At 41.1% G+C, this 27,556-nt stretch overlaps 2 protein-coding genes across 14 annotated transcripts in view; both read right to left on the bottom strand.

Annotated features, from left to right (window-relative positions):
- The window catches only part of l1cama (L1 cell adhesion molecule, paralog a), a 38,420-nt gene extending 24,942 nt beyond the window's left edge, over window positions 1-13,478 (bottom strand). For 3 of the 4 annotated variants that reach the window (XM_061058562.1, XM_061058563.1, XM_061058565.1), the window contains exon 1: window positions 13,327-13,477. The gene's annotated coding sequence lies outside the window, so the exon portion shown is untranslated. Of the gene's footprint in view, window positions 1-13,326 lie in introns of all 4 variants that reach the window. The other variant, XM_061058566.1, reaches the window with a different exon arrangement.
- Window positions 13,479-25,367: 11,889 nt separating this feature from the next.
- The window catches only part of huwe1 (HECT, UBA and WWE domain containing E3 ubiquitin protein ligase 1), a 39,640-nt gene continuing 37,451 nt past the window's right edge, over window positions 25,368-27,556 (bottom strand). For all 10 annotated transcript variants that reach the window (XM_061058519.1, XM_061058527.1, XM_061058529.1 and 7 more), the window contains 3 exons: window positions 27,130-27,311; window positions 26,322-26,512; window positions 25,368-26,223 (listed from right to left, as the gene is read on the bottom strand). In XM_061058519.1, coding sequence (XP_060914502.1) covers window positions 26,121-26,223; window positions 26,322-26,512; window positions 27,130-27,311 — 476 coding nt within the window. In that variant the 3' untranslated portion in view covers window positions 25,368-26,120. The remainder of the gene's footprint in view (window positions 26,224-26,321; window positions 26,513-27,129; window positions 27,312-27,556) is intronic.

The following is a 27,556-nucleotide window of genomic DNA, read 5'->3' as shown; positions in this document are numbered from 1 at the left end:
TCAAAAATGAAAAGCATTAATATGAAAGCATTGTGATTTTTCCATACTGGTCAGATTCTAATTCAGTCAGCCATGCAAACATTATTAATCAGCGGAAAAAATATATGAGCCTTGTAATACTAAGAGTAAAGAGAAACTATTAATGTTATTCTGATAAGCGTCAGATTCAGATGTGAAAATGAGCATATGTGTGCACTTGCTTGTGTGTGTGTGTGTGTGTGTGTGCGTGCCTGCGTGCGTGCGTGTGTGTGCGTGCATGCGTGCGTGCGTGCATGCGTGCGTGTGTGTGTGTGTGTGTGTGTGGATGCATCAAGTGGAGTGTGCTGGTAGTGTGGTTGGTTTGTGTTGGCTGTTGCAGGTAGTGATGTCTAAGGAGGGGCTGTGCACTCAGTCATTCAGCAGACAGAGAGAAGGAGGAGGGAGTGGTCCCATGGGTCAGGTGATAAGTGACCCATATAGCACTAGAGGACACAGCTGCCTGCGGCTCATGTGACACGCAAGGACACTGGTCGTCTACCTTGGGAGAATCAGCACGCCACACCCTGAGTAGATGGGCGGAGTGTGTATGTGTGACCTACAACCTCCACCCCAACAGGTTTCACACTAATAAATATCATGTCCCATAGAAAAGAAGTGGAAGAAAAATCATATTTGCTTAAACGTTATACTTTTACTTTAAAGAGATTGTTATGTCCAGTTTGGTAATTAACCAAAGATTTGTTGTTTTCATGATTTCTTTTTTAAAAACAAGGTATTTCTGGGCCTGAGCTTCCTTGCAGACAGCTGCTTGCTCAGAGTAAGAAACAATTGTCAAGGTCTCCTTAGGATGGATGTAATCCTGTCTTTTAAACCACTTCAGGGAAATGAGCTGTTGGCAGGGCAAGGTCACACATAGTGATTTGCTAACACATTTGCATGGAAGAGCCCCAGTGGCTCAACGACTGTGGGGAAGTAGCTTGCTTCTTTTTTTTTTTTTTCTAACCTGACACTGGGCTTGTTGAGACACATGAATAACAGAAAATGGACAAAATATATAACACTATTTTTTCAGTAAACACAGCAATGCAAAAGATATATATATATATATACATATATATATATATATAAACAATTGCAAATGCAACAACAACAGCAAGCCAAACAGCTCTTGAGAAAGCACATGCATAACCAACCAAATGTTGCAAGTTAACTGTGAAGATATGAACAACTTCAGCATAACAGCTCACCGGTCCTTGTGATTCATATCATAGAAATGATTAACCAGGTCGAACAACAGCTACTTGGCAATCACATTAACTTTGTTAAAAGTTGCAGAAGCAGCACATCCCCTTAAGTGCTCCTCGTCTAATCAAATACAAGGTCTTCTGGGGATGAGGAAGGAGATACATAGCCCCTAAACAGCTAGGAAATGTCTATTGAGTGGAAACAGAGTGGAAAGATAATGGGCTGTGTGTAAATGAAAAGGAGTAGAGAAGGAGTAAGGATAATACAGTGTTGTAGCCCTCCTCAAATAGTCTAGTCTCTTAGGTCTAGATTAATAAAAATCATGATCACAGACCCATAAACTATGGCACAAATCCATGTATCTCTTTCTTCTAATGGGGAACATCGAAAAACCACAATGAAAAACTGCTTACGTCCTGAATAAGAAATGGTATTGATTTATTTGTTGTCCAATATGCAAATCTTTCATTCTTCCTGCTGTGCTGCAATTTGCTGCATTGTTTTTATGCTTCACAGTCTCTCAACAGAGTGATGAAAAGCAAGTGTTTGAGCTTCATCTTTTTTTTTCTTCTGTTGCATAAACTCTAACATCGGAGTTCACAATATTCAAGTTGTGGTGAATTTGTTTAAAGGTAAGAAATATTCAGCTTTACCTTAGAAAACTGGCATCCCCTTAAATAAAACACCACTTATTGATCACAGAAAACATTTTTGGTGTAAATATATTCAACAGAACTGCAGACTTAAGATATGCTTTTCTATACTGCAGTTCTATCCACTATTTTTTTTCTTTATTTTTTTAAGAAAGAAAATGGTTATATAAGTGTGCGACACTAGCTCAGAAGGCTGCTTCTTGTCTCTACATCATCTTGATCCTGCTGCTCTCATATCTCTGTGTCATCAACTCACACAGGAAAACAGCAGCGTTCAGATATGTCAAACTCAAACGCACGTCGCTCAAACCTGCACTACCCAAAACACACACAGGCACGTAGCAGCAGACAGCACAGGTTGGTTTAGTTAATTGTCTGGCAAGACCAGTCAGTTTGAGGGAATTTGCCTGCCATTCAAATCAGTCTGAGTGAGAATAAAAGACAGCTTACAGACATGAAACAGGGTTTGCTTGGTGATAAGGCTACTGAGCTTTATACATGATCTCAAGCTTATTGCTATGCTCCACCTGTGTGTGCGCTTGTGTGTTTGTTGTGTGGGAAGGTGAGAGTGTGTGTTTGCTTAGGGTGTGACAGGTCAAAATGTTTATGCAGCATCCGGGCCTTTAGGTGTCAATACCCCTGCCTCCCATTACTTTTCACACCCTGCTATCACCATGACAACCTCCTGACTCCAGCTCAGCCGCACACAGAAGATATTTCCCTCCCCTCCCCCTTCTACATGTTCATCCTCTTCACCCCATCCCCCCATCCCCCCTCTCTCTCCCTCTCTCTCTCATCCATCTGAACTTTATAGTCTCTACCTTCATCTCCCGTCTCCTGAGTCCCCATCTCTGACTCTCACCAGTTCCCTCTGTTATGTCTACATGCTACCAACACTTGAAAGACTTCCCCCTTCCTGACTGTCATCTTTGCAGAAAGTCTGTTATTTACGCTCCTCTATCTCTTTCACGTCACTTCTCTATTCCCTGCTCCCTGCTGATGCCTTTCACTCTTTATATCAGTATGAAACTTTCCCCTTTTCTCTCCATGAACTCCTTCACCCCATACTCCCCTTCCTCCTAGTTTTTTTTATCCTCCTTGGAGCACTGTCTTCCATGTGTGCTGCACTACATCTTCATTACATCTGCCAAACCAGAATCATACACAATGCAATTACAGGTAGCATTCTATCAGCGCCTGCCATCAAGTTGGATCAAGCCTGAGAGAGACCTTCCAGTCCAAGGGGAAATTTGCAGTGTGGCACAACATCGATGCAATCCCTCGACCTCTAAGTGGCTGACTAACTCCCATCACATCTGTTATCATTATCATCGGCAAACCATTTCTGCTCCGTAACTAAATCCAATCATTACCAATGGAGTCCGCAGTGGAGATCTATGTGAGGCGGAGCCGCTCATGCTCTCCAACAGAGGAGGGCCAAGCTCCATCAAAGGCTGCTGCGTTATCTCAGGCCCACAGCCTCAGCTCTGCTTTAGAGACCCCCGTCTCTGCAAATCCTCCTCCCCACGTCTCTACACAGCCTGTCCACGCACCAGTGTGTAGTGGTGCAAAGAGATCAAGGATGTGACATTTTCCGGAACTCGCAGCAATTTTCAGCGAGTCGCCAAAATGAAAGGGAGTAAACAGACAACCTGTTCTGTCCCGCCTGTGTTTGTAGCTGTCTGTGTGTGCATCATCTCCCGCCAGGCAGTTAAAGCAAGTGACAAATATATCTGGTGTTATTTTATCTTTTCCAGGAGGCAGACAGAGTGAGTAAGCAGAAAGAAGAGAAGATGCAGTTTTTGTCTGTCTTCTATATATGTATAAATACACTCTGCTCCCCTCCTCTTGCATCATCTTTTCTTTCCCCCCCCCTCACTTCCTCCTGCAGTATTGCTCACTGAAGCCCCAGATGTGGCCACATCTTCCCCTCACTCTCTCATACCTCTTTTTCTTCCAGTTTTGCTTCAGTTATGAGAGATGACAGGCGGGATTCCACCAAAGTTCAAGCCAGAGAAAGAGAGTGGGAGAGAGAAAAAAAAAAGAAAGAAGAAAGGAGAGGGGCCACAGGGATGTAGTGGAAGTTGGGTGACCTTTCCCTGTGGCTAAACAACCGGTGGATGGGCTTTTCATAGAGTTAGACCAACAAGGTCTGACATTCCGAAACCGGGACTGTACACACACATTACAAAGATGCTCGCGGCAAGAAGTGGATACTCTTGTTTATACTCCCACACTTTAATGCATGAGCCACAAAACACACACAGAAACACACCTTCACAAGAAGAAAATAGAACAATGGCATCATCCTGGAACACTAAATCCCCAGCCATAGTTGCAGATATCTAATTCATCTCCATCCCATGATAGCATGGCTTAAAACAAGCTGATCCTGCTGGTTTTTTATATGGGACACCCACAGCATGTCAGCATCTCCTCCTGTCATGCAGAACCGCTAGCCGAACAAACCCAGATTTAGCATGACAACATTTCCAAGCACTTCAGACACTTTTTACATGATGCGAACTGAAAGGAAAAACCATGCTTTTTTTTTCTGACACTTGTGGAGGCGGATGGGTCCCCCACAGACAAGCCAAGGGGGCCGACACAGTGCGGCTAAAAGTGTATACGAATGCCAGGAAGCTAGTAACAGCCCTGTCACTAACGTTTACCGTTGGATTGTTTGCCCCCCCCCCCCCCCCCCCCCACCCCCGTCTGAAACACAGGTTGGTCAAAACAGCGTTCACCACACAGTCATAAATAAAACAGAGACTGTCTGGACTGCTGAGAGAAGATAGGCTTAGGGAGGGATGAAAAGATAGAGGGATTTTAGAGAGAAGGAGGGAAAAATAAGAGTTATGAGTGTCTATAAAGATTGATGATATATGAAAGCTATTGAGTATGAAGGCATCACACCTATTTTATCCTGTCAGTTTGGTCTGTAGCCACTTCTGCTACTTATGTTTGGGGTTGTGTTGCTCTTATTTAATAACAGGCTCACTAAGCACACCGCCGCATGGTTGTGTGTGTGTGTGTGTGTGTGTGCGTGGGCATGTGTGTTTGTGCGTGGGTGTGTACTTGGCAGGTGTGCATCTGCCACTGCACACATTGACATTTCAATCGCTACAGGATCTCTGTCGTTGACCCTCTAATCCCGTTCTCTCTGCTCCCCGTATCTTTCTTTCCTCATCTTCCCACTTTGTCCTCCAATCTTACCCTCCACACTCTCACACTTCCTGCTCGTCGCCCTGAGCAGGATCACACTTTCATGTTACAATCAATATATTTAAAGGCCTGGTAATAATAATGCTTCCTTTCTCTGCCTGTATTTCACTCTCTCCTGCTTCCCCTGCCACCATTTTCTCTGTAAGGCCTGCAGGATGAGGTCTTTGCTTACGTGTATAATTACCTCCTTAAACTTGTTAACAATGTCCAGGCCCTCTGTCTGTTCTCTGCAGTCTCTTTTTATCTCCATGTGGGGTTATTTCTTCCACTCGTCTTTTCTCCATTCATCTCCCTCTTTCCCCTGATGTGACATCTGCACCCCTGAATAAATCTGTTTTCCCTCCGTGTTGCTCCTGTGTTTCCTCCAGGGGATTGCGCCTTTTATCTCTTCCCCATATTAACAAGACGCCTCACCCCATGTCTCCTTATCGTTTCCTGCTCTATCAGTAAGCCCTCTCCTCGGCACCGATTTTTCAACAAATTATTACAAAAACGGCAACACGACACATAGCCCCGCAAGTTTGGCCACATAAACACGATCAATGTTTCCAACAGTGCAGCAAGGCATGATGTCTGATGCAAACAGACATTTTATAGCTAAATATAGAGGCTCATTATTGCAGCTCGGGAATTGTGGGAGACTCTCTGTACTGCCATGCCCAATTACCTCTGATCAATTCAGAGAGCAGACTCAAACAACTCGAACACCAACCTTTTTCAGGAACACAGTCTGCATTAAGGAGAGGCTAACAAGGACAAATTCACAGACATCCACCGTTTTAAGGTAGAACTTGTGTAAGAGGCTGGAATGGCCTAATTCTCTGAGGCTATGAGCAGATAAAAGAGAGGGATGTAGGCCATAAATGAAAAAAAAAAAAAAAAAAAAGCAGAATAAGTTACCAACCTCTTTGTGCAAAGTCTCCTTTATATGCAAATTATTTGCAACTTGTCCAAATAAATATAATGAGATGGGGAGTCATCCCAAAATACATCAGGCTGAGGACTCAATGTTCATTTCCTCCTACCCATAAATAATAAAAACGTAAAAGGGGAGAAGTATAGAGCTATTATTGATGCAAAACTATTCTCAAATGCATAAATTGGTCCACGCACATAAATACATCTACAAATATTACCACATGCAAGGCCAATGATTGCAGTCATCACTATGGTGATATCATGGAAGCAACAGGCTATAATAATCTTGGTGTGTGTGGGTGTGTGTGTGTGTGTGTGTGTGTGTGTGTGTGTGTGCATGCGTGCGTGTGCATGTGCGCGTGCGTGTGCATGTGCGCGTGCGTGTGTGTGCGTGTGTATGTGTGCGTGTGTGTGTGTGTGTGCGTGTGTGTGTGCGTGTGCATGTCCGTGTGCGTGTGTGTGCGTGTGCGCGTGCGTGCGTGGCTCAAAAGTCAGATTTTTTGGTTTTAATAAAGTTTTTTCTCTGGCCCTGAATTCAATGAGAAAATGTAATACATTTCAAGCTCATGTAAACATGACTTTTGTTACTCATAAAAAGAGATCCCTTCTCTAAACTCTATCTGTCTCCTTTTTTGTCTCTGACATTTCTTTAATCAGTGACATTTTCTTCCTGAATCTCTCTCCTGCTGCTTATAATCAATGTTCTTCCCTGTGTTCTTTTTTCTTTTTACACTCCCTTTGTCTCCATGCCTCTTCTAGCATTACCCTGTTTTAACCTTGCTCGCCCCTCCTCTGCTCTCCTCCAGCCAGCAGTCTGCATGCATGTGGTGGGTGTAGTGTGTAATAGGATGGCACAGTAGGTGAGATTAAATTAGGCCAGTGTATGGGGATTACAACCCACTCAAAACCTGATCTCCTCCTACTCTCTGTAATCCAACCCTAATGAATATATCATGGCTGACACAGCAGATAATGTGCCTGAGAGAGAACACAGTCACAACATCACCGAGATATGCAGACAAGACAAAAACAGACAGACTGTTTACTTACATCACCTGCAGTACTGGAGGATGTGGGGTCTGTTCAAGTGTTTCATGCCCCATTTATTTCTGTTGTAGTTTATTCAAATGAGGTTCATGAGGGGGGAACCAAGTGAAACAAAAATCAATGTATTTCAATGTAAACTCTCTAAATAGATAGGCATTTAAATTGATTCAAAACCACAATGTGTTTCACAACATAGGAACTGATGTATTTCCCTCAATCATTGTCAAGCAGTCACATCCTATTCAGTGCACTTGCTCTGATGACTCACAGTTGTTTTCTTTCTTGACTACCCATCCTTTTCCTGCAACATACACAATACTGCTCCCAAACTCATCATGGTAATTTATAGATTTAATTTAGCTACATTTGGAGCACACATACACCAAGTTGGATTTTGAAGTTCTATCTTTATTCATAAACTCTTGGGTATGTTTCCTTGACGCTTGGAATGTTTGGATGTGCTCCCGCATAAGCCTCGACGTTGCAATCCACTCGAAGCTTTCATGAAGCAAACAAGAACTTGTCAACTAGTTGACAGTGTTTATGCCTCACTGCCAGAATGAAGGATAAACGTCTATCAAGACAACTTCACCAACTTTGGTCAAACAGGGACTTGCAGCTTTTACTCAAGACATTCATGCAAAATTCTCATATACTACCTTTGAAACAGATGCAGCCACATGCATAAAAAAGTGGATGAAAATTGTTATTCATTCCCCTACCCCAGCTTAAGTATTAAAAGGGGAAAATGGGATAAGATGAAAGTCATGCAAAGGACACTGAGAAGCACTGTCGAGGGGGAACTGACATGAAAAGATTACACTCCAACAGTAGTAAAAAAGCTCTCTCCAAAGTTGAGCGGAACAGCATGATGTAACCTAAAGCAAAGCAGCAGTGCTGAAGTAGCCGGCAGTACTGGGATACATCATGCCTCCAAGTTTCATTAAAAATGCATCCGGCCTCTCTGCAACAAATCAATAAATTAGTAAACCAATGCTGTCATGTCCCATTATTGTGCATTGGTATAAAAACATAGAATTCTACTATAGTTAATTGTCTATAGTGTGCAATACAACCAGAGGCTGTTTGCTACTGCAGCTTTATTCAGTTAACAATTATTATGGTATGTTTTATAGTGTACCATCATATCTGTAATGTTATGTGATTTTATGACACTGAATGCAAAACATCTCCATTACACTGCATGTGTAAAGGCTCAGTTAAGGACAGGAGTTTAGAATGAGCAAACATTACACACTCTGGTGTCCAAAACATCAGTTTGACATGCTCTGCACTGGAACTTAGATTAAATTAAATTAAATTAGGCACTCTTAAGATTAAATCAATAATAATTGACTCAAAGTTACTCTTAATATTTCTGTTTAGAATAAACTTTTTTGCATAATGTCATTTTATAACTGAAAGCAGTTCAACTAAGACATCTGTCAAATAGTTTACGATGCAGCCCTCAGACACTAGACATCATCTTTAACAAATGAGAGTCAATAAGCCAACAGTGACAGTCTGTGTGATGTACAGTCCATTCACTTATAGCAGCATCTCATACTGGACACTCCTCATAATAAAACATACACGCACACAATAGCACACAGCATCATCTTTGACGATCAACAGAACACTTCACAGATGCGCACAGAGGGTCATTTAAGTCCATTTATAGTCACTGATGTGGAATAAGAGGCCTCTTTGATAGAGCTGACTGTAGTCCGGATGGAGTGACACGGAGGGGAATTCTCTGTTTCACTAAGACAAAGACATCATTTTGCCAGAAGAGAGAAAAAGGGATAAGGGCAGCATAAAGGAGGGACAGAGAAGGTCAGATAATGGAGTTTTATATCTCCCCTTATTCATATTCAACTTCAGTTTTATCACTCTTTCTCCCGTCTGGTTCTTCATTTTAAATGATAAGCATTGAAGAAATTAAATTCACAAGATTGAATTTTAATAAAAAATGTGCTATTTCCTCATTTAAAAATATATTTCGACAATAACTGAGGCCTCCAGTTTTATTATTGGTTTTGGCAGTAATTAATTTCTCTCCAGGTTTCAAATAATAACCACTATGGGGTTCCAGTTTTGTAATTTTATCTGCCAATATCTTGTTTGTTTCCCAGGGGAGTTCTACAATTTCTCCTCTCTCATACCATCACTTCTGAGAGCTGTAATAAGGTAATTCACTCTGCCAAATTAGATTCATTTCCATACATGACGCCTCTGTTTGTGCCTTGGTCTCCATCACAGGTTCAATTGAATAATAGGGTTGGATTTACGAACCTTTGTCTGAGAGCCTCTTCCTGGGAAGGCTAATGGGAGCCACAGTCATTATTTTGATTAAGACCCCGATGTGGGCTTCTCTGTCCACCACTGGATGAATACTGATATGCAAGAGAAACCAAAGAAGTGTGTGGCAGGTAGAGTAAAAAGAAGGATAGAGACACAGATGCCGTAAACGGAAAATGGATAACTGAGGTTGAAAGGTTTGCACAAGCTGGCTGAGAAGAGAGAACAGGACTCCAAAGAGATGACTGGAACAAGGTGGTTCAGAGAAATTGCCGTGACAATCCTCTCCAGCTTTATCTCGTCTTCCTTAACAGCTTTTATCTTTCAGCAATCTCTGTAACATCCTGCTGCCTTTTAAATCAATCCTTTCCATCTTTAAGTTTTCCTCCCGGCGCCTGCCTCATTTCACCTCTGCAAATTTCGCCCTCCCCTCCTTGCTGGCCCCCTTCCCTCCTATTCAATTCTACATAATCATTTACCCGTGGCTGGCCTGTCAATCCATCTGACCCTAAGCTCCCCTAAATCACCACAATGTATTCTCCACCAAACCCTGACAGCATGTAGACACGATCCCCCACTTGACACCCAGTGGGCCGACTCTCATCTGCGTAGCCTAAATCAAACAGCTTCCAAGCTGCAACTGGGAAGGATGTGTTTGTGTGTGTGTGTGTGTGTGTGTGTGTGTGTGTGTGTGTGTGCGTGCGTGTGTCTGTTGGGGAGTGAACGGGAGTCTCTATACCGACAGCATCTTGAAGGTGCACATGCAACCGCACTCTCACATGTGCAAGCCATCAAAAAGACTCTCACACACACACGCGCGCTGGGGGATAGCTCGAAGGAGTTCACTCACAAGCCTTTAGATCTGTGTTTGTGAGTCTGTAACTTTACAATTTTTATTCTCAAAGGAGGATGAAAAGAAAAACCAGATGAAAGTTATTGTTGACACTTCAGTCTAAGAGATAGTTCTCTCGCTTAACCCTTATTTTACCCCGTCGTCGCTGCTTCACAGCTGAATCCCCACAAAGTTGTGAGTGCGCTCTTTGATCAGTAGCAGACGCCTAAATAATCAGGCCATGGAGGCAACATTAGAGAATCTTTAATTTGGCGCAGTGCAACAGGATCTCTGCAGTGTTTATTTGCAGAGTGTTTGTTTGTGTGTGTGTGTGTGTGTGTGTGTGCGTGTGTGTTGCATAAGTGGTGCCTGCCTATACAGATGTGGTTCTGTGAGTGTGTGTTTAGTGAGCAGGATGACAGGCGAGGTGCCCTGAGGCTGTAACAGGTTGCTACGAAGCGAAGGGCCAGTGCAGCACTGCTTCTCCCTGGAGTTTCTTCGTTTTACTGGCAGATTGAGTGTGGATCATTCCTCTCCTCCTACACACACATCAGCTCTCCACTTCAACTGCTTGACTTAAGGCATTTGGCAAAAGGCCAGCATTAATATGTGGTTATACATTGCAGTGCTTTTCCCTTACAGTACTCTTCGATTGTCATTATCATTATCTGTAAATAAAATGTGAAGAATTCCTCCTTGCCACCTTTCTTTTCTGCAGTTCTTTCATTAGCTTGAGCCCATCCTCCCTTGTGACCTTACCCTTTTCCATATCCGAGTTGATCCCTCCTTCTCTCGCCGCTCTCTATAGCAATGAAAGGATGCAAAGTGCTTTGCCTTTTCAAAAGGGAGTCCACCTTCCCGTCTTTTATCTTTTTTGTGTTGCTTACACTAACCTCCCCTGCCGCCCCTGTCTTTTCATCACCATTACTTGTTTCTCTGTCCTTCTCTCCTCACATAAATCCCTGATTCCATCCATCTCTTTGATGCAACAGCTCAATTAACCGGCCAGCATTGGAGGGAAGATTACATTCTGCACCAAACTGTAGAAAAGGTAATCATACCGTCCGAGTGTAGCTAGCTACTCTTACAACATCATCCCTGCTACAGCAGCACAAACAAAAACAATGTCTAGAGATTTGGCTGCCACTGCCATACAAACCTCACTGCATTAAATAGTATGATAATGTGACCAGCAGTGGGTCTCTGGAGCATTGCTGCCCCGGAGAGGACGCACACGCACATACACATTCATACACATTCTCGTTCATTCCAACACGCCCTTTTGAGCGGCAGCTGTATCTCGATCTATTGTGTGAATGTGTGCAGTGCAGTGTGTTTATGGATATTGTACAGATGGTAACAAGTCATTGTCAGGCACAATGCTGTCCCTCCCCTATAGTCCCTTGACTGGGTTCATCTGGGACGGGCTGCAGGCTACTCAGGCATTGAGCGAGGAAAAAGAGAGAATGAAGGTCCAAGACACCACCAGCACATACTAAGTTCACATGATGGAAACAGATATGTATGATATATCAATGACCATACAGATTTTTTAGGTTTTGCTCATGTTATGAGCAAATGCACAGAGATATACATACCAACAATACACAAGTCATGCACAGACAACCTACAGCCAAAAAAAGCTCACAGCCTTTAGCTGCTGCCTCTGGTAATACAGTAATACATCATTAACACAACCAGTAGAACATTGTCATTTTCTGCCATAGGGTGGAACAGATGTGTAACAGGCCACAGAGGATGACAGCAGGCAGCTGTGTGGCAAAGAGCCAGGTGAGCCTCTCCTTTACATGGGCACACCTCTACAGTCTGCCGAGAGCACAGCCCCACCCTTATTTTCACCTCCCCTGATATCTCTTTCCGTATGAATCTCTCTCTCTCTCTATCTGTCTCCTGTTGATAACTGAATTTCTATTTCTTCCTTTCCCTCTTCCTGTTCTTTTCAGATTCCTACACCTTCTCTACCCTCCAAGGTCTGTAGTTTCAGGTTACTCAGCTTCATCATTGCCCTCACTAAAGACGCACACTGTGCGTCTCGCACAGCAGCCGCAGGAGATAAGATTGGTAGACTAGAAAATTGTAGTCTGCTCTGCTGTGCTGTTCACCATACAGCTGAGTTTCATCTTCCTCATCAATGAAAATCACAGCAGCAAATGCCCATGCAATCATGGGCAGTTGTTAACATTAAGCCACAGAGCTAATAGCTGGGGGAGGGGAAAGTGCAGAGAAAAACTCATTTTAATATTAAGCAAAGAATTTGTCTGGGTAATTAGCCTCGGTTGGCAGAAAAATATACAAATGGACGGCAGAGGAGCAGATTGAAGAATAGTTGCATTAAAAAAAAATCCAATTTTAAAAGAAATTGTGAAGAAGGGCTATCAGTACAAATTTGACATAAATCGATAGTTTAACGATTAAATTACAGTTCACTAGATTTAGCAGGATATAAAAAAAATAAGAGTCACATAAATGATTTAATGTAAAAATCTAAAATAGCTCTTTTAAAAGGCACAAATAAAACATTAAACAATGTCAGAGTATTATTTTGATCTAACCCATAAATTGATCAGCAGGTGGTGCACGGCACTGCTGTATTTCTAATATGAATATCATAGGAGACCCTGTTGCATGCAATGCAAGGATTCTTCCATCTGCAAGATGAATACAAAAAAAACAAGAAGTCGAGATATCTAAGAGTAATCAATTCCAACAGGTTATCCATGAAACCTGTTTGTAATACCACAAAATGTGCTTGCTTTATAGTTGATTGTGCTACAGAAGAGTTCAACACAACATTCACAATCATTGACATAAAATAAGAGTTTTAACATTTGTCTAATCACCATTTTTTTGCAAACTAAGTCCATTAAAATAGCTGCTAAATTATAGTTTTTATAAACACAAGATCTGCTGGAAAACAGATATATTGACAGAAACTGTTAATCAAGGAGTGGTTCAATAGATTTACTTAAACCAGACAGTCATCTTTTAATGTCAGTGGAAGAAGACAAGCCACCTCCACCTAACAGGCTAATTAATCTCCCCACGAGCTCTAATTCTGTTTAACGGACAAGCTGTTCCTTTGAGCCAAAAACAAAATCCTCTTACCTTCACAGGGATGCTTTTTTTCTTCTGGCAAATCCTGGTGTCTTTTCCCCTCCTCTCTCTTCCTTATCTACCTTCGCCTTTTCCTACGCTTCTCTCTGAAATTGATTGTGCACCTCTCTTCTCTGCTGATGCTGCAGTGATAGAAAAACACACCCTCCTTCGGCCGCGTTCTCTCTCTCCCTCCCAGACTCTCATTGGTTGCCTGTTAGAGGTGACATCACCCCTCTTCACTGCCTGCCTCCTTCTCTCCTCCTCTGTTCCCTCCCTCCGCTCTCTCTGTCTCTCTCTCTCTTTCTCTCTCACACCTTACTCCGCTGTGGATTCTGACCATTCCTTTATTGTATGCCCCTCCTTCCTGCCCTCTACCTATTCTCTCTGTCCTCTTCTTCCTCCCCTGTAAACAGTGTGGATTAGTAGGTCTTCCTGCTTGTATTCGGCCATGCAGTGCTAAGCATAATGATGCATCCTATAGACTGCATTAGACCACATGGCCTATGGCCCTCAAGCATTTCTTCGTCTCTCATTCTGCACCAAACAGACTACAAAGGTGAAATTATGACGGTTTGAGTTCTTTTGTTAATATTCTCTGCGCTCCACTGGGCTCAACTTTCATAAGCTCTTTTAATTCATTCAGCCACTAAGACTTGACTGGGCTGTAGTTCATTATGGTCTAATCAAAGGCATGACTGGGATGAAAGTTACGTAATGCTGGTGAATAAAAATGTGTCAGGAATAACTGCCGCCTCTTATCTTAGACTTGGGGGGGTGGGGGGGTGTTGAGATGCAGAGATTCACTGATTTCAGGGTAATTAAGGGCTGAATAATGCAGTCTGGCTGGGTGATTGTGATCCACCACACGTGTAGAGGGAAATCACTGGATTTTATTGGACTTGCTTTGATCTGTTTGCATCTTGAGTGCTGTGGATTTATATGTCAGTAAATGTGTCTCATTTCCCTTCCAGCTCAACTACAATCCAGTAATAATAACCTGATTCTTCTTTTAATTGCTTTTAAAGCACTGCATGGACTGGCACCAGTTTACATTTTTTAAACTCCTAAGTCCCTATTCCACTCTAAAATCCCTTAGATCCTCTAAACAATTACTCCTCTTAAATCCAAGCTCCCTGTTAAAATTTGAATCTCTGAGCTTTTCTAAATGCTGCGTGTAGTCTGTTGCCCCTCTATTTTGGGAGAAATTATGTCTTTTCATCCCCACATTTATTTCTACCTTTTTCAGTGAAACCTGAGGAGATCATGTCATTTACAAAAAACAAAACAATAATAACATTTAAACAAAAACAACGATAGAGAACGACTAATAACAGATTACTAATACATATCTGATGTATGCCTGTTAGTATATCAATACAAGAGCCTTAACTTTATTCCTGACTTTAAAAAAAATCACAACATGTGCAGCATTACATTGACAGATTATGACCTTTTTTTAATATTTAGTGCCATTAACAGGAATATTTAGGATTTATATACCTATATCAGTTGGTTTATTACCAAACAACTGGAAGACTTTTAAGTCCTGCAACTTATGTTATTTAAATAAATAAAAGATACTCACACTGATTTGGATTGGTTGATACTGACCCCTCCAAAAATATATAAACACTGGTATTCAGTCGGGTTTTGATTTGTTCCTGAAATAACAGAAAACATGGGAAGTCAAAGGTCAGGCTGGGAGACACATATTCCTTCATCACCTGATCCTTAAAGTCAGAACTATTAAGGAAACTGGGGCTGCTCAATGTCCAGTCAGAAACATCCATTCCTACAGTGCTGCTGTAGTTTCTTTGTGCTTTTGCAACTTGAGGGTGCCAGCACCCCCATCTGCCATTGGTGCTCACATCGATGCCAGGCATGCAGACAAAAGCTGCCACCAGAGCAGACAACATGGGAATAATGATTGATGAGGCCAGTTTGGATTGGCGAGAAACAATGCCACTATCCTCAGGAGACGCTATGGCTGAAGAAAGACTAAGAGTTCAGAGACTCCAAGGTCACCAGGATAGAAGTACAGTTTTTTATTAGGGAGTCTTGTTGTCTTTGTGAGCTGGGCATGGATACAGACATGACATGATAACATGACTAAGTGATTTTAAATTGACAAAGCAGAAACTTTAGGATTTATTTATAAATTAGTTTAACGAATTTAGAATGAAAATCTAACACTGTAACATTTAGAAGCCATTGGCCAGGAGGACCAAGATGGAGTAATATTTGCTTTCAGCTTGGAGGAAGTCGCAATCAGACTGATCAATAAAGTGTAAAAGACAGCCCCTCCTGTGTGAATATGTTGTGTTAAAAGAGACACAAGTGAAAGAGTATTTCCCCCATCACTGACCTGTGGGAGACTCATATGTGAGTAGACATTTACCTAGGCGTACCTCCTACAGAACCTCTTGGCATTGGCCCTTCACTCAGATCCATTCATCTGTGAGGGACGTCTTACTTGCCCTTGCAAAAGCTCTCTTCTAATTTTCTTTCCTTTCAACTTGAGTGTATGTGAGTCAGCTAGCAGACTGGCAGGAGAGATGGAGTGATATATGAGTAGGGAGACGAGAATGAGAAGCAAGAGCCAGAGAGGGAGAGACAGGGGGAAGGGACGGCTATATGAATGAACAACTTAAAGTCTGGAGTTGCAGGAAAAACAGAAGCTGTCAGCAAAATACAGAGGGGAGAGAGACAGACAATTCCATCAGCTTAAAAAGTGAATGGGTGTAGGCAATATAGTAAATGGCTGCAGTAAGGGTGTGGAGGTTCAGAGAGAAAGGGGGAGAAGTATTAGAGATGGAAAGAGGACCAGATTGAATCTGAAAGGGATAAAAAGGAAACTGTAATCAATGAAGTTGCAGTGGATACAAATAAATACAGACAGGTGTCAAAAAACAGACAGTGTTGTCAAGGCCTCAGAGGGCCAGTGGATCTTCTAGAAAATAAGATCAAGTCATAGAAAATCAGGCTGAAGAAAGACAGGAAAGTAAGGTTAAAAGAAAAAAGAGTCACAGACATCTTTAAACGGTTCCCCTCACAGGCAAACTGTGAGAAAAGATAAAGACAATGATTAAATATATATATATATATATATATATATATATATATATATATATGTATATATGTATATATATATATATATATTTTTTTTTTAATCTTTGGAAATGTGCATGGGCCAAAAAAAGGCTGTATCTGTACTCATTGTATTTAGATAATAAAGAAAGGAATAGGAACTTTGAGCAGATGGACAATACATAAGGAAGCAAAGTGGACACAGATGGCTGAGGAAAAGAGAACTACAGATCTAGTTTAGCAGCGATCACTTTTAAAGCCCTGGCCAGTAATGTTTGGCAAAAACAAATGTTTCGTGTCATATACGGCTCAAAATAAGAGGACCAAGAGGATAAAGTACAGGGAACATGTCCTGCTTTTAATTAGGACTCAGTTAACCTATTCTTAATTAGGCAGTGTTTTTATATGAACAGTATTTGAGCTCTTTTTGCATAGAGAGACTTTTCTCACCCAGCGATGGAGCAGAAACCTAAAGTCAGGATGTGACTGTGAACAGAGGTGCTCTGGAGACAACCGTTTGTTTTCAGAATGTTTTGTACAGTGTTTTACTTTTTATATGCAAGATCACGAAAACAACATGAGCACAGGAATGATCACAATCCAATTGGCTGTCTCCCAAAGGAAATGAATACAGCCAGAAGAACTGACCCTGTTTGACATGATGGAGAGAGAGGAGAACAGATAAACAAGCAAAACAAACAAACAACGCTCTCAAAACACAACGACCAACAGATACTGAGAGATATACAATAGAAAAGAAAGAACGAAAAGAATAGAGCTGTTTCCAGGCAGTTTACCACAGAAACGTTTATCATTTTGTTTAGTTATGAAAACAGATCTTTGTAGAACATAACTAAAAGCATCGCTTGTACTATTATTACATTTGGATCAAGAAAAGTGTCGATCTTTATTTAATTTAAAAGAAAAGGCCATGACAGAAGATGATTGTTAACCATTGTGTTATTTCAAGATCATTTCAGTCTGATACAACTTCCTATCTTTGACTTAAGAGTTTTTGAACCCCATCCAGAACCCGCTCTATTATCTTCGCAATTTTTAAATACATGATGTTTAAAGTTAAATGATTTGTATTTCTTATATAAAATACATGCATACTGTTGGTAACGCTTTACAATAAAGTACCCACAATTTTGCAGTTACTGGGAAAGGAATGAGGAACTAACTACTACATTAGTAAACGGGTAGAGAGTGAGTAACTTCATAGATTAAAAGCTCTTGTTGGTTTGCTTTCAGCTCCAGTTCCCTTATTAAGATAGAAGTAGATAGAACAACAGGCTACTCATTGAGTAGTCCCATTGTGAGGTCCCATTCAGACGCACTACATTCGGACAAACTGTTCTGTCAGTCAAAGGAACTAAATATTGGAATATTCTCCCACTCACAATAAGAGACTCACAAACATATGCATCCTTCAAAACACACCTCAAACAGTGGATAAAAGAAAACAAAGTCTGTGACCACCTTTAACCTTTAACCTCTATTATTGTCTTGTGTCACTTGTGCCTTTGTATTTGTATTGTATTTTATTTGTAATTTGTCTTTCTCTTACCTGCCTAGGAACAACAGATGGAAACTAGCACTTCTGCTATAATCTGGCATTTTTACAGCTGCAATTGTTACAGCTGTTCATTAATATGCGCTGTCCCTAACAAATAAATAAATACTGTAATGTAAGGGTTGGGTTGGACATGCACATACAGGTAACTGATCAACACATTCATTGATAATGTGAAACATACTTTTAAAAAGGGTTCAGAGATTTGCCAGTGTTTAAGCTTCAGTCTCGTGTCTACACTGGAGGAGTCAGAAGAAAGTGAAGGAAAGTGAGAATGTGCTGAGAGTGTTGAGGAGGTGCTGCGAGCCACACAGAGTGATAAAGCGATGTACTCGCAGTCACAGTTGAGATAGAGAAGTGACAAGAAACAGAGCCAAAGAAAGAACAAGAGTCAGAAATAGGGAAACAGAAGCGTAATCAACAGCTCGCGATCACTACAGGGCCTCCTCTGACTACATGGCCCCTTGGTTTGTGATGTGGTGGGGTTTTGGAGATCTATTGATCCACTTAAAGTCATTAGGTGGCCAGAAGGTCAGCCAGCCGTCTCTGACCTGGCGTTAATCACTGGCTAAGTGAAGGGAAATGACTCTGATTTAGTTTCCAGCCATGCTTAGAGAGGCCTGGCTGCCAGATATGACCAGCACTTCACTTACCAGAACACATCTCATTAAGCATATTAACTGCATGTAAGTAGCTGTGAGTCAGCCTCAGACAAATGTGCACTGGAACGCCAAAGGTTAGAGCGCCAACAAAGATGAGTTGTTGATGTTGTTACTGGAGAAACAACATGAGGGTAGTCAGTCAGAGGGGAAATGGCAATTTGAGAATCATGCATACTCAAATTTTCTTCACTGATATTCAAATAGGGGTTTTTGCATGGAATTTGTTAAAGTGCAAACAGTATGCCATATTGTTAAAGCAGAGGGATACTATGACCTTTACTTGTTTACTGTCTTTCACTTCTAAGGCTTTTTAAATCTAAAAAACAGAAATGACCCGCTACTGTCCTCTATCTTCTATTACAAAGCGCAATGTGGGAATTACATCATCTGAGGATTAGCATTTTTTAACACTGTGTAATGAGTAAGCCATAAAACATGTCACCAAGCACTGTGAACATTTCTCACGATATCTGAAGATGAATAAGCTGTTTATTTTAGATGGTGCCATCAGATACCGCTGCAGTTATTGCCTCCTGCTATATTACACTTCTACAATATTGCTTCCCCAAATGATAACCTTCAGTATAACTGATTTTCTGTTATATGACAGGGCTGAATTTCATGCAGTGGCTTGTCTCCTCTAAAAGGCCACAAGGTGACCACTGCTGTGCCACTGAGGGGAGGTGAGAGAGAAGTTTGAAGGGGAGGGGGTTGAAGATGCTTTGTTGTAAATAGATCATTTCCACAGATATGTGGAAGCTCAGAGGTAATAAAGACTTTGACCTTTACAGTAGACAGACTGTCACTCCTAGTTTGGGTGCAGATTCTGAGGTGTGGGCGCATACATCCGTGATAAAAAAGACCACCAGACGTGCGACCACCTTTGCAAAACTGCATGCACAGCTGACACTTCCCTCCTCTCTGTTGAAAATAGATCCACAAATATATCAATTCTTGTATAAGAATGCGAATCACTCTAATAATGCCACTGTGTCTACTATCATTTCCTCTGTTGAGAATAAGCAGACAGTCATTTCTGTTTCTCCTCCCCCGGTTCTTATCCTCACAGGCAAAGCAGAGATAGCAGCCTAATCAGGAGGTGATGACAAATCCGACAGATTCACAGGAGCACATAACACCCTCCCTAACATGTCAAGCCGCTGTCAAAACCGAGGGCTGCTCCTGTCCACCTTGATACATCAAGCTTCTCCCTAACTATATTCTATATTCTTGGGACACATTCAAAACAGTTACTGCAAGAACTTCTGGAAACCAAAATATAAATAAAAACTTCCATAAATTAGACAAACGTTTGAGTTTGATTGGCAAGTATCAACTGGGATGATTCATATGCGTAATATATAAATATAATACACCAGACTGAATTTAGTGGGCAGCAATGTCAATGTGCATGCTGGTGCTCAACAAGCAATACTGCTGTTAATTAAGCAAATGGTAACTGATTGTGAAAAGTTCTCAAGCTTCAACTGTTCACTATAAATACTTAGAAGATCAAGAAACTGGAGGGGGGGGGGGGGGGGGGGGGGGGGGTAAAAGTGTAAGATGAATTCTGCAAATGAAGGGTTAAGCGCATTCATGAATTTTCCCGCAGTATAAATATCTCTTTGGCTAATTAGAATTAAACCATTTACTCTAATGAAATGATTTTGTCCCCTTGGCCGTCTGTGCCCTGCACTAAAGAAGCCCTTTATCATTTGGCTCTGTAAAGGCTGTAATATTGTGATTTATTTCTGAGTCACTGAAGACAGCAGCAGTAAAATGTATTAGGCTGAGAGCTTTCTGGCTCACACACAAAGTAGACACTATTAATGAACTCCACCCAACTTCATTTGCGCCTTAGCTCCACTCTCACGAGGAGGCACCACCATTATCCCTGTTTACCACTTTTGAAACCACTGGCTGGCCATTTGTTTTTTCGCAGACTGTAGTACAAAAAAAGTTAAAACACCATAGTCTGACAAATTTGGAATTGGTCACTCTGTAATTCACACGCAGGCTAAAGGCATTAGTGGCTCCTTACACACGAATCATTTAGACTCCTGCAACAGTCGCTGTTAAATTGTTCCCAAAGCATGAAATGGAAAAGATCACAGTGTAGCTGGAAATCAAAATGCGCCGACATGGAGAATGTGTGACAAGGAGCATCCTGCTCACTTCAGATATAGTCTAATGATCCCCACCCAGTGGAGGAGCTGACACAGTGCATTTATTGCATCAGCTCATCTGGCATTACTACTATCTCAATCATTAGCTGACAGTTACAAGATAGATTCTCAGTGAAAGCTGCAGGAAAGCAAAAATCTCCCAAGAGTCAAAAATGTCCCTAAAAGTTAATGAATTTGTGAGGAAATGTAAAATGAAATCTTTAACAGGCACATTCCCTGCATGAATTAATTATTTCCTTCTTTAATTGCAAATCAAGCCTCCACACAGCAACAGATGCTTCAAGAATATTTAAATCAAGCATAGCCAATAACAATTGCATCTGTGCTTGATACGTGGAGGGGGATGGGGTGCAAAAACCTGGCCAGCAAATGTACTGTAAAACCAGGGCTGAGTTTGGGGTCTGAAAACCCTGCATGACAGCAGCGTAATTTCATTTATCATGCCTCAGCACACACCAAATCAGACATGGACGCTCCCTACTCTGAAACCTGTGTGTAGATTTACTGTGCGGTTGGGGGAGGGTCAAAGAAGCAGCAAAGACACACCAGCAGTAGTAGCGGCGGTGATGGGGATTCGATTTCCACTGTTGTAGCGGGTCCTCAAGTGGAACAAATTCAGCACTCAGGAGCACGTACGAGAAGATGGATAGAGATACACAGGAAGGAAACGAAAAAGAGGCAGAACATGCACAAGTATTTCTAAACTGGGTATTGTGGTTACAGAGCAGAACATTTAATAAGAATTTAATTCAAGTATTTCTTGATTCAGTATTTCTTACTGGTTTGAACTAACAACATTAAATCGTCCCAATTTTAGATTCTCTACATAGGTGGAGGCCTCTGTCGTTGCAAAGTCGAGACTCAAAACTAAAGGTGACTGTGCTTTTGCCATCAAGGCCCTTTGGCTTTGGAACGACCTCCCTGAGGAGATAAATCGAGCAGAATTAGTAACATTTATGAAGTTACTTCTTTATTCAGACGTTTCTAGACTTGCTTTTACATGTCTTCTTATTGTCTTTTTTTCCTTTTACCTTGTTATCTTATCCTATTTCTTATTCTACTTCTAATTACTTTATTTCTCTAAACCCCTCAATTTCCTTTAGCTGCTTTTTTTTTAATTACTTTTATTTAATTATGTTGAACTGTATTATGTTTTTATTTCATTTTTTAAAATTTTTATTCCTCTTATTGTTTCATTCGCTGCCTTTGTCCTGTTTTATTATTGTATCTTATATAATATTGCTTTTACCCTTTTATAGCTGTTGAGTTTATTTGCTTTTATCGCTATTTTGTCTTTATATCTGTTAATTCCTTCATCCTTAATTGTGGTCCTCCCGGACAATCCTGTTTACTTGAAGACTAGACTAGTTCAAAGCTGGCCAAAGCATGACCTATGCCTTAAATCACATCAGTCGTTTAGGCTAATTAGGCTAAGCTATATTCAAACTTAAACTACGTAGGCATATAGCCTACATGAGTGTGAACTTTTAACAAGAGAAAAGAAGAAGAAACACAAAAATAAAATACTGCTTACCTTGTCAAACTATCCAACCTACTTTTTATTTAGAGGTTATCGGTTTACAACCAATTATTTTGCCTAATAATTGCCCGAGACAGGTGTAAATTATTAATTAACTGAACCTACCGACTGAGCTGACGTTACTATGCTCATAAATCCCTAAGAGTTTGTTTAGTGGTAGAAATCGGTTTTGGAATAATTTGACCCATTATGAATTTCATGTAACAAAAAACAATAAAACCTCAAAATATAAACGGTCAGACTAAACGACTAACAAACTCAACGAACTAAAGTTAATGTTAACCATAGACTGTATGTTAACCTATGGTCAGCCAATTTTGCACAACTGTTTAGTGACCACCATAGGCGGTAATCACGGGGGGAGCAGGGGTGTCCGGACCCCCCCCCAATCCTAGAACAATAGATAATTAAAACATGCGAACTGTTGTTGAAATAAGACCTGCCATCGCCACAGACCACAGATCACAGTCTGTTTGGAGTTAAACACGTTCTTTTATCTGCAGGGATTACAGTTCACCGTCGCTACAAAAGACTGTCAGTTTCACAATCGTAACGATATGTAGTCTCAGTGCCAATCAGACAGAAAAAAGCTGAGGACAAATGCTCCAAAATGCTCTAAAAATGCTTAATTTGCATGTTACAATAGTTAAATTTTTCCTCTGGGGGAGAATCCAGACCCCCCTCCCTGCATTTCTTTTGTATCTTGTTATATATTTCACATCTCTTCACATCGCCTTTAATACCATCCACCCCCTCCTACTGAGAGTCAAGATGACCGAGATGAGGGTGGACTCGCACCTGGTGAGGTGGATCACGGACTACCTCACAGAGAGACCACAGTACGTCAGACTGAAGGACTGCACATCTGAGGTCAGCAGCATCGGAGCACCACAGGGGACTGTCCTCTCCCCTGTCTTGTTCACCCTGTATACCTCTGACTTCCAGTATAACTCCGAGCTCTGCCACATGCAGAAATACTCGGATGACACTGTGATAGTTGGTTGTGTCAGGGATGGACAGGAGGAGGAGTACAGGAGTCTGGTAGGGGACTTTGTGATGTGGTGCAGTTCAAACCATCTGCAGCTGAACACCTCCAAGACCAAGGAGATGGTCGTGGATTTCCAAAGGAACAAGCCACATCCCCAACCTGTTTCCATCGGGGGGGTCGACGTGGAGGCGGTCAGGACCTACGGGTTCCTGGGGCTGCAGTTGGACGACAGGCTGGACTGGTCATCAAACATGGACACTATCTGCAGGAAGGGACAGAGCCGTCTGCACTTCCTGAGAAGGCTGGGGTCCTTCAACATCTGTAAAAAGCTGCTGCAGATGTTTTACCAGTCGGTGGTGGCCAGCTTCCTCTTCTATGCTGTGGTGTGCTGGGGAACAAGAAGAGGGATGCAGCACGGCTGGACAGACTGGTGAGGAAGGCTGGCTCTGTGGTGGGCGCAGAGCTGGACTCTCTAGTGACGCCGGCAGAGAGAAGGACCCTGAACAGAATGCTCTCCATCATGGACAACACCCACCACCCTCTGCACAGCACCTTCACCAGGCAGAGGAGTGTGTTCAGTGGCAGACTGCTGTCACAATCCTGTTCCACAGACAGACTCAAGAACTCTTTTGTCCCCCTGGCCATACGTCTGTACAACACCTCACGGTTATGGCAGGGGGAAAACACACACTTGGACTAAATCTTCCTTTTTCCATTTCCCATCTGCACAGCTGTCCCAAGAGTCAGCCTCTAGTTGGACACTTTAATGATCACCTCAATTAATTAAATCGCACCTTTAATTTAATGTTTGCACTGCCTGTTATTTAATGTCTGTTTTTGATAATTTTGCACAATCTGCTTTTTAAACATTGCTGTACATATATAAACAACACAACTTCAGAAGGGCAACACTTTTTTATTGTTTATATTCAGGTCTAATTACTGATTTTTTTCCTCAACTGTTTATAGGTTCTTGTTTTAATCTCATGTATATTTTTATCCCTGCACAGGTTATTTTTAATTGCACAGTTTAAGTTTGATTCATCTAGGGGTATTCTTTCAATCTTTTTTCAGGTTAATATATATGTATGGGAGGGGGGGGCGTCGGTTTTGTGGTTAATTTGTAACAAATGTTCCATGTCGTGTACGTCTTTGTAACCTGCTACTGGATACTTTGAATTTCCCTCGGGATCAATAAAGTATCTATCTATCCAAGTTTGCTAATGGCTTAATAGGCTTCAATGCATTTGACTGAAGGTCACCTTTTCAGACTTTCATGTGTTAAAAGAAGCCAATTCTGTTGAGATGCCTTTTATTGATTGAAGCTCTATATTAACATATTAGTAGTTATGAGAACTATTCTAACTATTTTTATAGTTATTTTAAAGTTTTTAAGATGCCTGTTTGTTAAGCGTTTCCTTTTAATACCAGTTTGTTCGGCCTTTCTTGATAAAACAATACTTTTTATGGCTGCTTTGGTGTCCCCCTGAGGAATTGCTTTTTTTTTTTTTTTTAAATCATGTTGTCTCCCCCCACTAGTGAAGTGAGATATCACTGCTACACTGCAGTATGGGTGACATAATCAAGGGAACAGACCATTACTTGAGACAGGCAGGAACACTGGGTCGGTCAGTCCGTAAGCAAAATGACAGCACTGCTACGATTCTCTATTCCGACTTGTTAAAACATCTAGGTTTTCGGTACTGCATGAGTGAAGTGCTCCAGGATGGCATCAGTCATAACAAATTTGTTACTGTGTATGAATGATTATGTCATGAGTGACAGTTTGTCTCATTCAACGCTAGGAATAATAATGTGTGAAAACTGTGGGATTGATTCGACTTGACACAAAATATTTGGGTATAAACAGATAAACTGGCAATTAGAATTAAGAAAAGAAAATATTCTCTATGATTATTTTGGTGTTAATATAAACATTTGACATTCAATTTTGATGAGCTGAATTGACTGCACGTCATGGTTAGGACACGGTTAAAAATGACAATGGACGCAATTTTATGCATTTATTCATGTAGTTATTCCACTCTGATTCAAAGGCTCAAGGCTTGGTCAGCGATTTAATAGCCAAAAATACTCTAGAATTTATGGTTAATGTTTTTTTTTTTTTAATCTCCTTCAGGTTTTCTCTTCATTTTTTGTACCATCCTTCCTTAAAAATGCCACAAAACTTTGAAAAGTGCATTTTTGTGAATAGCTCCAAAACTTCTCAAGTTGTTCATGTACCCCCCATAAAAATGTCCCCCATCATCAAGGCTTGTGAGGTCACAAATTTGCAACAAGAAACCACAATTTTTCCCCAAAGGTTTTATAACCATCCTGTTCAAACAACATTCTCTTTTTTCTTTTTACACAGCCAGAGAACAAAAAAGATTAAACATAATAAACTCCCAAACCTTTTGTACAGAGAAATCAAACTAAATGAAGAAAACATCTCTTATATTAGTCCATGTTTTATCCTCTGAATCCACTCTTGCATTTGCCATTAAATTGGGGAGGGAGACACAATTGTGTCAATATGAGGCTCTCTGTGTTGTATGCAATGTCAATCAGTCCATTTCACTTGCTGGTTTTTAACTGTTTTACATGGAATAGAAACCAGGAAGTCTAGGCAATTCAACAAGTTATCCAGTAATGTCTATGATAGTGTGTGCGTGCGTTCGAAGGTTATCAGTGTGAGTGTGTCAGGAGTAGGCAAATCTAAATCAAGTGTATGCATGTCCGTGTGTGTTAAGAGTCTCATAGTTTAAGCCAGTCCGAATCCCTCGGAGCATTCCTGAATGGCCAACAGCAGCATATGTCTCAGCTTCTCGTAGCTCTCATAAGCTGGGAGGTCCAGCTGGTTAAAGCTGATGGTTAAAGAAAATAGAGACACATCAATTAAATTGAGTTTTTTTGTTCTTTCTATGAATACCACATGTGCTTTGTAAACTGGTTATGTGTTTACCAGGTATGAGCAGACGGCAGGCGGTCAGTGGAGCGATCGTCACGGTGGATCTGGAACTTCTGGATGCCGTTCATGCCCTCAAGAGCAGCAAAACCCTGGAGTGGAACCTTGGATGTGCCAGTGACAAACTGAAGGAACTTTGCACGGTCTGCCTGGTCAAAAGACCGCAAGGCTCTCCAGAACCACTGGATCTAAAAAAGAGAAAATAACAAATGAAGAATAAAAAAACATTACAGAACAGTTCCATTATAATTTCGTATGTTGAATTTTTATCTTGGGAACAATATTTAGAGCTACATATGAATTGCAAGATACCGGCTACAACTAAAGAATCAAACACTATAACTGATTCAAATTAACCTTTAATGTGTGATTGGGTGCGTGGATTTGTATGTGTGCAGGTATATGTTTTTATGTTCATCTATGTAAGCGGGGACATGTACATATATGTATACCACAACAATCCTATTTGCTTACCCATCCCGGCATATTACTTTCACTCACTTTTCTTTTACAAAATGTTTCTGTGTCTCACCACTATTACCACCTAATTTTATAAGAATGTTTAGACAACTGTGTCTTACACCTGTTTTATTGCATCTCTTTACTTTCTGAAAAACGTTTGTAACTTTGACTAGCTGCAAAACATGTTTGAATTTCGCTCTGAAGAAAAGAAAATATTAAAAAAATTAACCTTTAATCTGGCATGGAGAAAAAGTTAAGAAAATGAATTTCACGCTACTACGTATCAATCCTCTCTCACATTTGTGAGTGGACATTTTAATAATAATGATGTTCATGTTTATACCTGAATGGAGCTGGACTGATATTTGTGGTATTCAGTGTTGGCCTTGAGGTCATCGATGTCAATAGTGGGTAGGCCGGAGATCAGCAGCTCCAGCTCCTGCTCAGTGAAGATGGAGATCAGCCTCTTTGGGATGATTTCGTAGAATCCCTCCAGGAAGGCTGCCAGCTGTTTACGGATTGCACCTACAGAACAAGTTAACGAATTCATTAAGGCATCTTTGAGAGGGTGTAGGGAATATTCTGTATTTTGTGTCTCATTAACATTATTTCATGACTTAATTAAGTGTCTATTCTTTTCAATTAAGGGAGCTGGAATTATACTCTTTAGTGAATAATGTATTTGAGCAGCAGCTGGACGGTTCTGCCTTTAACAAATCAGCTATATCCAGAAAAAAAACACCTTGATCTCACTGATGCACATCAAGTGC

The sequence above is a fragment of the Labrus mixtus genome, chromosome 15 (assembly GCF_963584025.1).
Source record: "Labrus mixtus chromosome 15, fLabMix1.1, whole genome shotgun sequence".
Classification (NCBI taxonomy): Eukaryota; Metazoa; Chordata; class Actinopteri; order Labriformes; family Labridae; genus Labrus; species Labrus mixtus.
The sequence above is the reverse complement of the archived record's forward strand: the minus strand, read 5'-3'. Positions and strand labels throughout refer to the sequence as shown.